At 37.6% G+C, this 17,105-nt stretch overlaps 1 protein-coding gene and 1 long non-coding RNA gene across 2 annotated transcripts in view; one reads left to right on the top strand and one right to left on the bottom strand.

Annotated features, from left to right (window-relative positions):
• Positions 1–17,105, bottom strand: part of LOC143020858 (microfibril-associated glycoprotein 4-like) — a 49,245-nt gene that overhangs the window by 8,645 nt on the left and 23,495 nt on the right. Inside the window, exons 3-7 of the mRNA XM_076177706.1 lie at positions 11,755–11,912; positions 10,831–10,924; positions 9,896–10,072; positions 9,408–9,514; positions 8,198–8,343 (exon numbers count right to left, since the gene is read on the bottom strand). Of these exons, the coding sequence (XP_076033821.1) occupies positions 8,198–8,343; positions 9,408–9,514; positions 9,896–10,072; positions 10,831–10,924; positions 11,755–11,912 (682 nt within the window). The remainder of the gene's footprint in view (positions 1–8,197; positions 8,344–9,407; positions 9,515–9,895; positions 10,073–10,830; positions 10,925–11,754; positions 11,913–17,105) is intronic.
• Positions 12,372–13,840, top strand: LOC143021250 (uncharacterized). Its single transcript, XR_012965977.1, has 2 exons — positions 12,372–13,262; positions 13,397–13,840. It is a non-coding gene; the product is annotated as an uncharacterized LOC143021250 (long non-coding RNA).

Raw genomic sequence — 17,105 nt, 5'->3', positions numbered from 1 at the left:
GTTTCTTAAGACAGATTTTCGACGCACGGGTCAGGGTTCGTATCCCATGGTGGAGCTTCTAAAAATGTTCAATCTGTCTTAAGAAACATACACAACTTGCTAAGATCAATAAAAGTGGCTTTTGCTTACCTGGACGAAGACATGATAAAAAAAAAATTGGTTACATTGATAAGGCCTAGACTAGAGTATGCGGCGACATTGTGGTCCCCCAGTACCAAAAAGAACATAAAGAAAATAGAAAGAATCCAAAGAGCAGCTACAAAAATGGCACCTGCACTTGCAAACCTATCATACGAGGAGAGATTGGCTAAACTGGAGCTACCGACACTGGAGCAAAGAAGAGAGAGAGGAGACCTACTGACCATCTACAGAATCATGAAAGGCACAGAGATACTTGATAGAGAAGAATTACTAAACTGGGACAAGAGGACATGGAAGGAAATTAAGAAAACATAGCTATAGAAGAGAACTGAAGAAAAACAGTTTTCCACATAGAGTTTTAGACACTTGGAACAAACTGGATAATGAAATAGTAAGCGCAAAAACCATTCACGAGTTTAAAAGCAAACTAGACACTGAGAGATACAATGGCGGGACAACACGAGCATAGCTCCCCTTCCCGCAAAATACAACTATACCCTCTGCACTGAGATCTGGCCGTTAGGGCGGAGCACTGGGAGTTCCCCTGTGGTGCCACATATAATTATTTTATAATTTTATTTTATTATATAATTCTATTTTATAATTTTATAATGTTGCCTCATATGATTATATTATAATTTTTTGTCACACACCACCACTGAGGTAAAAATCAAAGCAATGTTTTCTATACAAAGGTTTTGTTTCTTCGAGTCTAGACATGGCATATGAGCAACAGAGAGCGACGGTGCCGCTACATCTAATCTCTGGCCCTGCCCCCCTCACACTGCATTCAGAAAACATTGCATCCACACGCACGTTCTCGCCATGGATGCCCATATGTGGCAACACCGGGAAATCTCCTATCCCCGCCTTATCGGTCATTTCTCCTTGCGCTGACTTTAGGTAAATACAACTAGGTAAATATAATACAACTAGGTACAACTAGGTAAATACACACACACACACATTTTAAATCTGTATTCACAAAGGAAAATATACAAAATTGGGATGAAGGAAAGGGAGAAAGATTGTCCCCAATGAAAGAAATAATTGTGACACAGAAAGAAATAAGGGATCAAATAATAAACCTTGATGTCAGAAAATCACACGGTCCAGACAGAATTGCAAATTGGATACTAAAAGAATGAAAAGATGAACTAACAGACAAAATATATAAGATAATAGATTGCTCACTCAAAGAAGGAAAGATACCACAAGATTTGAAAAATGCAAATATTGTACCAATATACAAAGGGGGAGATAAGAACCAAGAAACTATAGACCAGTCTCCCTCACAAGCACAATAGGTAAAATATGTGAAAAATTTATCAAAAATAGATGGACTAAACATATGGAAGAAAACAATATAATGAATCCAAAACAATGTGGCAGATCATGTGCCACAAACTCAATTTGTTTTCATTTAAGGTTAATAGATATAATGCAAGTAAGGGATGGATGGGCAAATTGTGCTTTCCTGGATTTACAAAAGGTATTTGATAAAGTACCACACAAAAAACTATAAAGAAAACTCAAAACAACAGGAGGTGTATAAGGAAAGTTATTGAAATGGATGGAAGATTTCTTGAATGGGAGGAAAATGAGGATGGTCCTTAGAGATAAAAACTTGACCTGGGAAGAAATGATAAGTGGAATCCCACAAGGTTCTGTATTAGCTCCAATAATGTTTGCTATATATATGTAAATGACATGTTGGAAGGTGTGGAATGTTATATAAACTTCTTTGCAGATGAAGCTATTGTAAAACTAAAAAAAAGTAAAAACAAAAAAAATACTGAATCACTTCAAAGAGACCTGGACAAAGTTTGGGAATGGAGTCAAAAGTGAGAAGTGAACTTCATCAAGAAATGTAGTATAATGGAGTTTGGAGAGAGAGAGAAAAAAATATATATATATATATATATATAAATATATATATATATATATATATATATATATATATATATATTTATATATATATATATATATATATATATATATATTAGACACTGCTTCTGACCCAGGGCGGTGGGCAGGGTGCAGGGATGACCCGTCATCCAGGAGGTGCTCAGATGAGAGGAAGGGTGGGAGGGGTGTGGAGTGTATTTAGGGATGAAATGGGTGGGAGTGTTTTTATGCCTTTCCCTTTTTGGCTACCTCCCTTGGAAGGGGGAAAAAGCCTTGGTATATGTAGGACAATATAAAATTGGTGCAAAGCAAGTAAAAAAAGCTAGCACTGAAAAGAACCTAGGAGTAATTATTAGCAAAGACATGGCACCAGACACGTGGAGAAACCTACAATTTACTAAGATCAATAAAAGTGGCTTTTAATTACTTGGATGAAGTAATGGTAAAAAAATATTACTCACACTGATAAGACCAAAATTGGAATAAGCTGCAACACTATGGACAACCAGTACTAAAAAGAATATAAAGAAATTAGAAAGAATCTAAAGACCAATGACAAAGATGGCACTAACACTTTCAAAATTGACATACGAACAAAGATTGTCTAAATTGGAACTACCACCCCTGGAACGAAGAAGAGAAAGAGATCTATTGGCCATTTACAGAATCATGAAAGGCATGGAAGTCCTTGACAGAGAAGACTTATTATAGCGGAATAAAAGAAAAACAAGAAGACTTGAAAAGAAACTCAAAAAAAGATAGTTTTATAGAAGAGATCTGAAAAAGAATAGTTTCTCACACAGAGTGGTGGATGTCTGGAATAAATTGGATGAAACAATAGGGTATGCAAAAACCATACAAGAATTTAAGAACAAACTAGATGCTGAGAGATACAAAGACAGGTCACTACGAGCATAGCTCCCCTTCCCATATAAAACAACTAGGTAAATATAACCATATAAACAAAATTGTCGGCAAAACCTACAACTTGCTTCTTCTACTTTTAGCCGGAGATGTAGAGAGCAATCCTGGGCCCACCACAAAATACACATGCCCAACATGCTCTAAACCCATTACTTCGAGCAGACAGACAAAGGGCTTAGTTCAGTGCAATATGTGCAAAAACTGGGCCCACCTCACTTGTACAACACTTGCTGACACAAACCAATACACAAACACTTGGACATGTTCTACCTGCCCTCCAGTAACCCCACTCCCACCTCCCCAACCACAGCCAGCACCCTTACCCACTCCCAATTTCCCCTTGCCCTTACCCCCGATCAGTACTCCCCCTCCTTTGTCCCTGATCTCTCCTTTCCCTCCCTCTAACCCAGATCCTACACCTTCCCCATTACCACCCCAGCCTCAACCCCAAATGGCAACATACAACACATACAAAACACACATCAACATATTACAACACAACATTGACGGTATTAACACAAAAAAAACATGAACTTGAACACTTTCTTAAACAACACAACATACACATTGTGATTATACAAGAGACAAAACTAAGACACTCACACAAAACACCATCATTTCATAATTACACCATCAGACAAGACCGGACCGACGGCAATGGCGGTGGACTCATCACCCTGATCCATCACTCCATCTGTTTTGTGGACACAAGTGCCACAACCAAAATTCTACTCCCTACCACAGATAACACAACAGAAATCCAATCCATTCGAATCCGCACAGGCAACAAATCAACACTGACAATAGTTAACATGTACATTCCCCCACAATCATCCCCCACAGTTCCAAACACCTTCAGGCCTCAATTTAGCCAATTAGCCTCAATCCCCAACCTGATCATGGGTGGTGACTTCAATGCCAAGTCGTCTGCCTGGTATGTCGACAACCCTGACACAGACAGAGGGCTTGATATACAGACTCAGTTTGACAGATTGACTATCATGAACAACACACATAATCATACACATATCCCACACCAAACCCTCTACACTCCCTCCTCTCCTGATATCACCTTCTGCTCCCCCTGCCTAACCCCAACAACATCATGGAGAGTGGTCGGAACCCTTGGTTCTGACCACCTCCCAATCATCACCACCAAAACAAGATGCACCCCAGTTGGCCACAGACACACATACACCAATTACAAGAGAGCTAACTGGGAAGCTTTTACTAAAGAGACAGAACAACATTTTGAAACACGTAACAGTACACCAATCACAAACATAAACAATACTGTGCACACTTTTAATACAATCATACAAAACACAGACAAGAGATACATCCCTAGAGGCAACAGAAAATCACACAACCCCAACTTCACACCAGAAATCCAAGACCTCATCAGACAATGTGACACACTTAAACACGATACCCCCACACCTCTCCCTCAAAACATAGCAGACCAAATACTGTACAAACACTAAACACTGTGATTGCTAATAAAATACACAAACAAAAAACACAAAATTGGCAAAACTTTATCAATGCACTTGATCACAAAACAAACACCAGCAAATTGTACAAAACACATAACAGCATTACACTATCCAACAGTAACACTACACGCTCTCACGCAGCAATAATCACAACAACAGATAATCTACCCTCAAACAGACAACAAGCAAACGCACTCATACGTCATTTTGCACAGACAAGCCATCTCACTTCTCACCCTGACGACCGACGCACCATTCGACGTAAGAAAGACTTCCCCACAGACTCAGACTATACACCCTTCATAGACAGTCAGACAAAACTCATAATACATAATCTCAAGCACTCATCTGCCTGTGGCCCTGATAACATAAGCAACATCCACCTAAAACACATTGGACCACAAGGTATACACGCACTCACAAACATTGCAAACTACAGCTATTCACACAACACTATACCTGACATCTGGAAGCATGGTAAAATAATCACCATTCCAAAACCGAACAAAGACCCAACAATCCCAACATCGCACCGCCCAATCACACTTCTCTGCACCCCCTCTAAAGTCATTGAACGCCTAAAACTTAAACTTGTCACACCACATATTCCCCTTGCTGACTCACAATACAGTTTTAGGCCACTACACTCCACAAACACTCTTCTGATAAACCTCACACAAAGAATTTTAGATGGCATCAATTCAGATAGGCCCCACCACAGAACACTTCTCATAACATTAGACATTAGTAAAGCTTTTGATGCTATCCCACGCCACAACCTAACAAATAAAATATATAACACAGACATGCACAATAACACCAAAAGATGGCTGGCCAATTATCTGGCAGGTAGGAATGCTTACATGTCATATAATGGCCAATCATCGCACATCAGAAACATTAAGAATGGAGTACCACAGGGCTCAGTTCTATCCCCCACACTATTTAATCTATACATGCATGACTTACCCACACCAGACACCTCAGAAATACAAATCTCTTCCTACGCAGACGACATAACAATCACATGCACACATCGTAACACAGACAAAGCTGCAGAAATAATCCAGCCATACCTTGATACACTCAACACATGGTTCATCACAAACAGACTCAAAATAGCTCCAACAAAATCTACAGCAACACTTCTCACCAACTGGACAATAGAACACAAATACATACCTCATCTCTACATCAACAACACTCCAATACCACACACAAACACACCAAAAATTCTTGGTGTAACATACGATACATCCATGTCTTTCAAACAACACCTCACAAACATATAAAACAAATGCACACCTAGACTTAACGCACTTAAGTCAATCACTGGAACGACATTTGGACAAAACAAAGAAACTAATATAACAATATACAAACAATGCATACGCTCAGTGTTGAATTATGCGAGTCCCGCATGGGCTCCTAATCTCAGTGAGACACACCACAACACCCTTCAAATCATACAAAACAAAGCCCTAAAAACAATTACAGGCTGCACAAATACAACACCAACAGACCATTTACACCATGAAACAAAAGTCCTCAAAGTCAAGGACCACCTCGACATGAGAGGCACACAAACACTTGCCGCAGCCACCACAAACACATCACACCCGCTACACTACATAGCAGAACACCCACACACACCAAGAAACATTAAAACAACACCCAAAGACCTTTATTACGCCCAAATACTCTCTTCTCTTCCTCCACAACCACCAAATACCAGCCTCCGGAAACATATTCATAATCATATCACTCACCGCTCCAGTTAACACACTGCTGCATGCCAGACCCCCTGATATCCACCCTTCTGAATCCTCTCTCCCACGAAAGGACAGTCCACTTGGCCAGACTGCGGTGTGGCCACCACCCAGCACTTCTAAGCTACCAGAAGAGGCTGGATGACCGCATTGTGAACATCTGCCCAGGTTGTAACACTTCACCCCATACCATACAACACATAATGGAAGACTGCATTATACACAATCATGCACGCAAACAACACAAAATACACTCTATAAAGGATTTGTGGGAAAACCCAGTTTCGGCAGTAGCATTCCTTGGGGAGACGGGACTGCTCGGACAGACAGTCTAGGGAACGACAACAACTTGCTAAGATTAGTAAAATTGGCTTTTCCTTACTTGAATGAAGAAATGGTAAAGAAAATATTAGTCACATTGATAAGGCCCAAATTTGAGTATGCAGTGACAATATGGTCACCCAGTACTAAAAAGAATATAAAGTTGAGAGAATCCAGAGAGGAACTACGAAGATATAAAAAAAATATCATATGAAGAAAGACTGGCAAAACTAGAACTACCAACTCTGGAACAAAGAAGAGAAATAGGTGACTTGTTGACCATCTACAGAATTATGAAATGTGTAGAAATCCTTGATAGAAACAACTTACTAAATTGGGATAAAAGAAACACAAGAGGACACGGAAGAAAACTCAAAAAGAACAGTTATAGAAGAGACATGAAAAAAAAAAAAAAAAAAAAAAGCTTTCCCCACAGAGTGATGGATGTATGGAACATACTAGACAAAACAATAGTGTGTGGAAAAACAATACAAGAATTTAAGAGCAAATTAGATATGGCAAGACACAGAGATGGGACAACACGAGTGTAGCTCCCCTTCCGGTAAGATACAACTAGGTATTTACCTAGTTGTATTATATGGGAAGGGAGTTATGCTCATGGTGACACGTCTTTGTATCTCTCAGCATCTTAAAATCTTGAATAGTGTTTGCACACACTGTTTCTTTGTCCAATTTGTTCCAAGTATCTATCACTCTGTGTGGGAAGCTATTTTTTTTCAGATCTCTTCTGTAATTATCTTTTTTTAGTTTCTTTTTGTGTCCTCTTGTTTTTCCATTGTCCCATTTCAATAAGTCATTCTTATAGAAGATTTCCATTCCCTTCATAATTCTATAGATAGTTAGTAGGTCTCCTCTTTCCCTTCTTTGGAAGTATATGAATTTGAAGCTAGGTATAATAAAAAATTAGAGAATAGGAGACAGGACCCTTTGAGCATTGCTCCTTTCCTGTATACTATGATTAGGTAAATTCAATCAGGTAGATACACACAGGCTGCAGCAGATTAAAGTGGCTTTTCATTATATGGATGAAGAGATGATGAAAAGACTCACTGAAATCCTGATCCATTCAAGACTAGTATGTGTCAGTGGTATGGTCCCTACACAGAGTGAGGTATATAAGCAAGATCACACAAATACAAAGGACAGGAACCAAACTGGTCCCCAGCATATGAGGAAAGACTAAAAGCAATGGGTCTGCCAACTTTGAAAAATCAAAGAGAAAAAGGTGATATGATTATAGATCTTTTCTGTCAATGCAATTTATCCCCTTAGATTGCATTGGCAGAGGAGTTCTTGACCAATGATGGGAGGGCTTTAAGAGGTTATGGGAACAAATTTAGAAAGATCGCAGGTTCTAAAGGATGTGAAGTAATACAGTTTTCCATACAGATACATAAATACTTGGAATATTTTAGAAAGTGTTCGCCCAAGTTGGAACAATACATGAATTCAGATCTATATACAATAGTTGGAAATCAAGGATATAGATTAAGTTAGATCTGTACATGAATTTGAGGCTAGTTATAATAAAACTGGAGAGTACAAAATGAGAAACTATGATGTTGCACTTTTCCTGTACTGGTATACTAAAACTAGGTAAATACATACACAACTCACCTAAACTTCATAACAGTTCTTTTTAGTGAATAGTTGTATCCTGTCCAGGTGTACCAGTTGACCCCATCAGCAAAAGATCGGTGTGGTCCACCCAAATACCAGCCATTCAAATTGGCATCATGACAGTTGCCAAACCACCATGCACCCTATTGGAGTGTATGTTGCATTAATTACAATAAATTTTAGTACACTAAAGAAAGAAAAATTGATATGCTCAGCAAAATGTCATCATAATTTTCTAGCTACACACTGATATACAATTATCCATTTTGTTCTGGGTGGGGATGGTTGCATGCCTCGGTTAGCTGCCTTCTATTTATAAGGGGGAAGAAGCATCAAGTATGTAGGGAAATAAAAAACATCAATGTTTTATTTCACTGAAGGGGCTCCTGTTCAATCATTAAACATGAAAATTGTAGTTAGGTTATGCAAGAAGGTATTTATCTGGAATTGAGATTAACACCTTTGTCTTATATGCACTAGATCAAAATTTTTACTATGTGACCATCTTAAAGTACTAAAAATTTTCTCTATGTAGCCCTATTATGAGTTGCCTTAATCCATAGATAATGGTAATTATTTTTATGTATTTCTTCAAGGTACTGCCAAATTATTTCATTTAGTTGAAGAAAAATTCCTGTCATTGTTTAAAGCTTATCTCAGTTAATTTGTATGTGACAATAATTGTCTTGATCTGTTTTTCTTTATTTTTTCTTTTCTGGTTGCCACTGGATTATTCTTTTTGCCAATTTTGACCTATGGCTTGTAAAACCAAAATCAAGGCTGTAGAACTATCTGTGCTTTGCCCTACTAGGAGGGATAAACTAAGGAATGAGAATATATGAAGAGAGTTGGATGTCCTGCCCATACTAGGATTCATAGAAACTACCTACAATAGTATGTATGTGTGATTTATAGAAGAACAGAGGTGCCCCCAGAAATACTAGACCTGGATGCTACAAGGAAGAAGACCAGTAGGTAGATTAAGGATGGATGCAGGATCTGAAGCAGCCAAGAAAAGGGGGAAAAAACATGCTGAGCCAAGAGGAAGGCCATTTCTATGGATCAAGAGGCATGGAAAAAGTTCAGTCACCATTGAAACTTAAAGCCTATAATGTCATCAGTAGAAGTCAGAACCTACAATGAATCATCACTGAAAGGCACAGCATACAGTCATCAGTCATAGACAGGTCACCAGGAAAAGTCAAACCTTGTACAATCGAGCACAACTCCTTTCAACAAAGTCACCATCACGGTTGTCATTGTCAACATCAAAAGTGGAGAAAGGAAGACCATTGTGGGAATACATTGAATCTCCTGAAAAAAGAAAACATCATTTCATCAACACAGACCCTTAAATATTGTAATCTTACCTGTGTAGCATTTGCAGACAGGATTTTGACTGTACAGTATACAGCACTGGAGAATTTGAAATTCAGTCAAACAATTACTAAGTTTCTCCCTGTACTGCCACCCATCTTTTTAACTTTTTCTCATAATCTCCAATCAATACTATATCATCAAAGAGAAATGGATGATGTCTCCCAACCCTGTCTTTCATTCTTATTCTCCCTCTTTATTGCATTTCTTTTCACCTACTTCTTAATTCTCTCATGAAATATATTAAAAAACACTAGACATTATAAACCCTTGTACCATTCCAAGTCCAATGTCACTGAACAGTAATGAAGACGTTACCTGCATTGCCAAAATATACATTAGAGTGGTAGAGTCGATAGGCATCCCTCTCTGATCCAATCCTAAATCCTCGATATCTTGCAAATCGCTTGTTCCCAGACCAGTCTTCAAGCTCAATGTGTAGCTCATATCTGGTTTTGTTGTCCACATTAGTCAGGGACCATAGCAGTATATTACCTGAGTAATAAAAAAACAAATAGATAAATTTAGTATTGCATGGAAAGTACCTATTGAATAGCTCTCAGGGTAGAACACTGCTGCCCCACAGTCTTCTTCAGATGCTCAGGTCTCAACCCTTTTCCCCCTCCCACTATTCCCATTAAGATTGGAAAGTCATTGAGACAGCCTGCTTAGATCTCCCCCTGTAGATCTAACCACCACTTGGAACAGCTGCATCAATTCTTTCACAAACCAGAGAGTCCAAGGACATCTCCGACTGCTTCAGATTGGGATTGAATCCTTTTGCTTCTAAAGTCAAGGGTTTTAGACCTTAACAGAGCTACACATCAGTGCACCCTAATCCCAAAGAGACCAAAGGAAATGGAAGGAAGAAATACGCTCTTTCTCTTGTGTTATGGAAATGTTTGAGGCTAGAGCCTTGCATGTTTGAGGTCCATGCCGCAGATGCACTGATCTTGGGTATAGCCTATAATAATTTCTTCAGCATAAGTTCTCCATGTAATTCATTATACAAAACACGTAACAGTGTTCAAAACATATTGGTCAGTGCAAGTTGATTACACCTTGCAAATCACATGAAGCTTTATGAACTGATCACTTAATGTTCAGACATACCAACACAAATGAAACCTAATGGTCATGATATGTCCTCAGTTTGGCTTAAACTTGATTGAAATATTCTAATAACTGATATGTACCATATGTTACCAATACAGCAGGATTTTTTCTCTCCATAACATGAGCACACCCCTTACCTAGCCAAAATTCTCTGTCAAAGTCCCCAAAGCCAACCTTGTAGTCCTCCCACCCACGCATGAAGTTCTCGTGGGGCTCGACGTCATCCCGAACCTGGAGGAGATTGAAAGAATTAAGTTTAACTTCTGCTGAAGTAGATGCTCTCCATCACCTTTGCAGTTAGACCAGGGGTTCTCAAACTTTTTCTCGTTAAGTACCCCCTGAGTTATAAGATCATCTTCCCGAACCCCCAATAATCTGACAATGAAGAGAATGGTAATTTATTGACTAACTCATTAAAGTACAATAATTCTGCAAAGGATATTATAAAATTATTCAAATTTTAATGACTTTATTCAGAAGAAACATCAGTATTGCAAATATTTAACAATGATGCTACACATGCAGGAGTGAAACAATATTTTCTTAAGTATCAATAAATAATGAACTTCAGTGTGAGGGATGTACCTGTTTGTTACAAGCAAGTTTCTCAATTTGAGGAGCAGTATTAGATAGGCACAATCGTAGGTCATGCTCGACATTAAGTCGTGATCGATGTTTAGTTTTCATATTCAACAGCGTTGAAAATCCTTGCTCGCACAGGTAAGTGCTAGGGAACATCTAAGTACCCCTAGAAATCTTCTTGTGAACCCCTGGGGGTTCACGAACCCCAGTTTGAGTACCCCTGAGTTAGACTATAGTAACTTAATTAGCTTCTTCAACCGACTGGTGTCCTGATAATTTATTTATGTTTATTCATTTATTTTTTATTTATATATTATTTATCTGCTTATTTATCTATTTATGGGTTTATTTATTTGTTTATTATTTGGTAATCAGTAACCTATTCATGCCCACTTGTCCTTTTAATATTCTATTCTGGCCACTGTCATATGATCCCATTTAGGGGAATCCCTGAAACTGAGGAAGAATCTGGTATCTACCTGGAAGACAGTCCATCCACCGTGCTCACTCTCAAGGTCACAAAACACTTTCCAGGGCCCCTGGACGAGGTTTGGAGGGTGGATGAGGTAGATGCCACTCTTGGTGGCCCCCTGGGTCGCCTGGATATCGTGGCAGCTGGTCCCAACATGAAAGGAGCCTGGAACCAAAAACAGCAAGTTAGAAATGTGACAGCTGCCAGAGAATATTTTGCTATTAGGGGTGCTGATACTCTGGTGTAAACATTTAAGACTCTCTCTCTCTCTCTCTCTCTCTCTCTCTCTGTCTCTCTCTCTCTGTCTCTCTCTCTCTCTGTCTCTCTCTCTCTGTCTCTCTCTCTCTGTCTCTCTCTGTCTCTCTCTCTGTCTCTCTGTCTCTCTCTCTGTCTCTCTGTCTCTCTCTCTCTGTCTCTCTCTGTCTCTCTCTGTCTCTCTCTCTCTCTCTCTCTCTCTCTGTCTCTCTCTCTCTCTCTCTCTCTCTGTCTCTCTCTCTCTCTCTCTCTCTCTCTCTCTCTCTCTCTCTCTCTATATATATATATATATATATATATATATATATATATATATAAATATATATATATATATATATATATATATATATATATGCACAAATTTCACAAGTCACACGTGAATCACTAATATGCAGAGTCCACTACGAAGAGGAAAACACACGTAGTCCGGGCGTTTTGGTGATATATTCACATTATCAAGGAGTACAGAAAAGCGAGAACAAAAAAGTGGAGATACAGAGTATACATAGGACAAGAGAGACATTTACCCTCCTCTCCTCGGCGTGGTCGTGGAAACAGATCATTATTATCACATTAACTTTTAAAATATGTACTATCTATATTATTGACAATATATGGATCTAATTTATATAATCCTAAACTTTTATTAATGAGTTGGTCATAATTGTATTTGATCATAATTCCTGACAGTATGATATTTCTTTCTGTTATATTCTTACATTTTATGATTTTTGAAGCATTTTTCTAGTCAATAGGATGGTCAAATTCACGAACATGATTAAAAAGGACACTAGATTCTTGGCCCTTTTTTATACTGTTTTATGCTGTTTAATCATAACCTCTAATTCTTTTCCTGTTTGACCTACATAATATTTGTCACATTTACTACAAGGTACTTTATATACACAGCCTGTAGAATTATCAGGGGAATTCTTTATGAGAAGATTTTTTAGGGTTGTATTGTTCTTGAAAGCTACATTTACATTGAAATTTTTAAGTATATTGGGAATCTCTTATAAGATTTTCATTAAAAGGAAGTACAAGTAAATTCTTTTTCTCAAACTTTTGTTTTGGTTCACTTGTATAAAATGTCTTTTATGCTTTTTTTTTTAAATATTTGTCCAATTTTTTGGGGGGATATCTCAACTGTGTTCCGATGTCATAAATTTTGCTCATTTCGTCATCCACAAATTCTGGGCTGCAGATGCGCAGGCGACGAAGAAACATGGAAGAAAATGCTGACTGTTTAATTCTATTATGGTGGGCTGAATAGCAATGTATATACGCGTTGGCATTGGTTGGTTTTCAGTGAATACTATATTTAAATTTCTTATTGCATTTATGAATGCTACAATCTAAGAAAGAAATGCATGAATCTTTTTCAATTTCTACAGTGAATTTGTAGTGACGTGATGCATCCTACGACCCGTCACACACTGATCAAAGAAATCTTCGGAACTAGCCTTTCCAAGTTCCTGTAGTTGGCAAGCGTATTTCGCAAGGGTGTCCCTGCCAGCCAGCGGTCAGCCAATCAGGAACTTGGAAAGCTCCTCACGTTCCCGCCAGCCTCCTTTAAAAGATCGGCGTTTCGCCGAGATGGGCAGAACAGTACCGACCAGCACACACAACAACATCTCCTCGTCCAATCTTCTAGCCGTCCCATCGAGCCTCGCCGTCATCATCTGCTACCGCCTCGCTGACGTTAGGCTCCACGTCCAGCCACAACCATAAGCTCCACTAAGCTGTGGCCTTAGTCCGAGCTTCACCTATATTTCTCATGTGACACTTCTAGTGTCGCACCTTGTGGCTAATTACCAAAAGAAAGAGATTAGATATTTTGTGTTGATTTTCATTTGTCCTGCCGTTGTTCCGAACTAAAAACTACTACAAACTTTATAGAAGGAACCAGTTGATTCAATTTAGTTACAAAGGCATCAACATTTTCATTGTTTGGCCAAATACAGAGAATGTCGTCGACATACCGAAACCATTTGACCTTCTTGGGAAGTATGTTTGCTAAAAGCTTGGTCTCAAAAAATTCCATGTAGATGTTGCTTAGAACGGCTGATAGGGGATTTCCCATCACCATCCCAAATTTCTGTTTATAAAATTTTCCATTAAACTCAAATTTACAGTCTTTGATACATATCTCAATAAGGTCAATAATGGTTTTAGTATTATGAGAAAGATTGTGGTGTGGTAATTCTTCCGTTAGAAATTCAAGCAGGTCATTAACTGGAACTCGGGTAAATAGCGAAGTAACGTCATAGCTGATCATTTTAAAATCATAATCTATCTCAAGTCTATTCAATTTATCAATAAGATCAATATTGTTTTTGACATTTGCTTCTGATATTTTCCTACAATTGGGTTCAATAGAGTCACTAGCCATTTGGACAGTTTGTATGCTGCTGATCCTATTGAACTTATAATTGGTCTAACGGAGTCCGTGTGTTTTTCCTCTTCCTAGTGGACTCTGCATATATATATATATATATTACTAGGTAAATATATATATATATATATATATATATATATATATATGTATGTATATATATATTTACCTAGTTGTATTTTACGGGAGGAGAGCTATGCTCATAGTGACCCGATTTCTTATCTCTGCATCCAGTTTATCCTTAAAATCTTGTATAGTGTTGGCACTCACTGTTTCACCGTTTATTTTGTTCCAGACATCAATCACTCTGTGTGGGAGGCTATTCTTTTTCAAATCTCTTCTATAACTGTTCTTTTTTAGCTTCTTTTCGTGTCCTCTTGTTTCTCTTATATCCCATTTTGATAAGTCGTCTCTATCAAGAATTTCCATCCCTTTCATAATTCTGTAAATGGTCAACAAATCACCTCTTTCTCTTCTTTGTTCCAGTGTTCATAAATATAATTTCTCCAATCTTTGTTCGTATGTCAAATTTGATAGTGTAGGTGCCATTTTTGTCGCTGCTCTTTGAATTCTCTCTCTCTCTCTCTCTCTCTCTCTCTCTCTCTCTCTCTCTCTCTCTCTATATATATATATATATATATATATATATATATATATATATATATATATATATATATATATATATATATATGCTAGGTGCCCATAGTGTTGCAGCATATTCTAGTTTAGGTCTTAATGCAACCACTATTTTCTTCACCATTTCTTTATCCATGTAGTCGAAGGCCACTTTCATTTATCTTAATAAGTTAAAAGTCTCACCAAATAATTTATTGACATGTTTATCAGGTGTCAAGTCTTTTTCATGAAAGTAGCAGTTGCCGACAAGACTGACGAGTTAAACACCATATGAGGACGGAGCCTTTATTTGTAGGACGTTTCGCTTATTACAGCTTTTTCAAATAAAGGCTCCGTCCTCATATGGTGTTTAACTCGTCAGGTGTCAAGTCACTTGAGATAATCACTCCCAGGTCCCTCTCTGAGTCGACTTTTTTGACTTCCTTGTTACCAAATTTTTATTAACCCGATATTCTATTTTTGTTTTTTCCAAATTCCATTATACTACATTTCTTAATATTAAAGTTAATTTCACACCTCTGACTCCATTCCCATATTTTGTCTAGGTCTTCTTGTAGTGATCTGCAATCTTCTTCTGTGCTTACTCTCTTGAGTAATTTGGCATCGTCAGCAAAGAAGTTCATGTAACACTTCACTCCCTCATCCATATCATTTATATATATGGCAAACATTAAAGGGGCCAAAACAGAGCCTTGCGGGACGCCACTCTTCACATCTTCCCAGCTCGAATTTTTATCTCTAAGTACCACTCTCATCTTTCTCCCATTTAATAAATCCTTCATCCATTCCAGTAGCTTACCTTGTATTCCTCCTATTATTTCAGTTTTCTTATTAACTTTTTATGTGGTACTTTGTCAAAAGCCTTCTGCAAATCCAAGAAGCGCAATCTGTCCAGCCATCTCTTTCTTGTATTATCTCAATTAATCACGATCTTCCACCTCTAAAGCCAAATTGATTAGGTTTTAATATTTTATTCTCTTCCAAGTGTTTGATCCATTTGTTTCTGATAACTTTTTCGCATATTTTTGCTACTGTGCTTGTAAGGGATACCAGTCTGAAGTTTGTAGGATCTTCTTTGTTTCCTCCTTTATATATTGGTACTATGTTTGCATCTTTCCAATCTTGCGGTACCTTTCCTTCTTTGAGTGAAAAGTCTATTATCTTGTATAATTTGTCCGTCAGTTCGTCTATACACTCTTTCACTATACAGTTTGCAATTCCATCCGGTGCATGTGATTTCCTAACATCTAGGTTTTTTATTGGTCTCTTATTTCTTTCTGTGTTACCTTTATTTATTTCATTTTAGGGGGTCTTTCTCGTTGTCCCTATTCCCAAATTTGTGAGTTCTCAATTGTAAAAACAGACCTGAAATGTCTGATCATAACTTCTGCCATTTCTGAGTCGTTTATATATCCTTTATCTCCTTCACGCAGTTTTATAGTTTCGTGTTTGTCTTTTAATTTATAATTTACATATCTGTAAAAGAGTTTAGGTTGATCCTTACATTTGTGTATAATATCTATTTCATAGTTTCTTTTTCCTTTCTTGTGTATATTCACATATTCGTTCCTAAGTTTTATATATGTGTGCCATTTGGATTTTTTTTCTCTTTTCAATTTTTTCCAGGGTTTGTCTCTGTCTTTAGCTTCACTGCACCTTTTGTTGTACCAACACTTTATGTAAATCTCTTTTTGATTCTTCTTTGGTACATATTTATCAATTCCTTCTTTATAATTTTCCTTGAATATGTTCCATTTGTCTTCCATCTTTATTTCCTCTTTGGAGAATTTATCACAGTTTGTGTTTTGGAATTTTTTTCTTAGTTTTACAAAATTCGTTTTGTTGTACATTAATCTTCCTTCTCTATGTTTATCATTCCTTCTTACATTGTTTTGTTCTTTTAATTCAAACTCTAATAGTATATGGTCACTCTTTCCATTTGGTACTTCATACTCCATTTTATTCACGATATCTGGTTCAGAAGTTAATATACTAAGTCTAGTTTCGATGGTTTCACATTGTTTCTATATCTAGTATTTTCCTTAATCTATTTTGTTAAGGTATATTCGATG

Source organism: Oratosquilla oratoria, chromosome 41 (genome assembly GCF_046742065.1).
Source record: "Oratosquilla oratoria isolate Oo_2021 chromosome 41, ASM4674206v1, whole genome shotgun sequence".
Classification (NCBI taxonomy): domain Eukaryota; kingdom Metazoa; phylum Arthropoda; class Malacostraca; order Stomatopoda; family Squillidae; genus Oratosquilla; species Oratosquilla oratoria.
The sequence above is the reverse complement of the archived record's forward strand: the minus strand, read 5'-3'. Positions and strand labels throughout refer to the sequence as shown.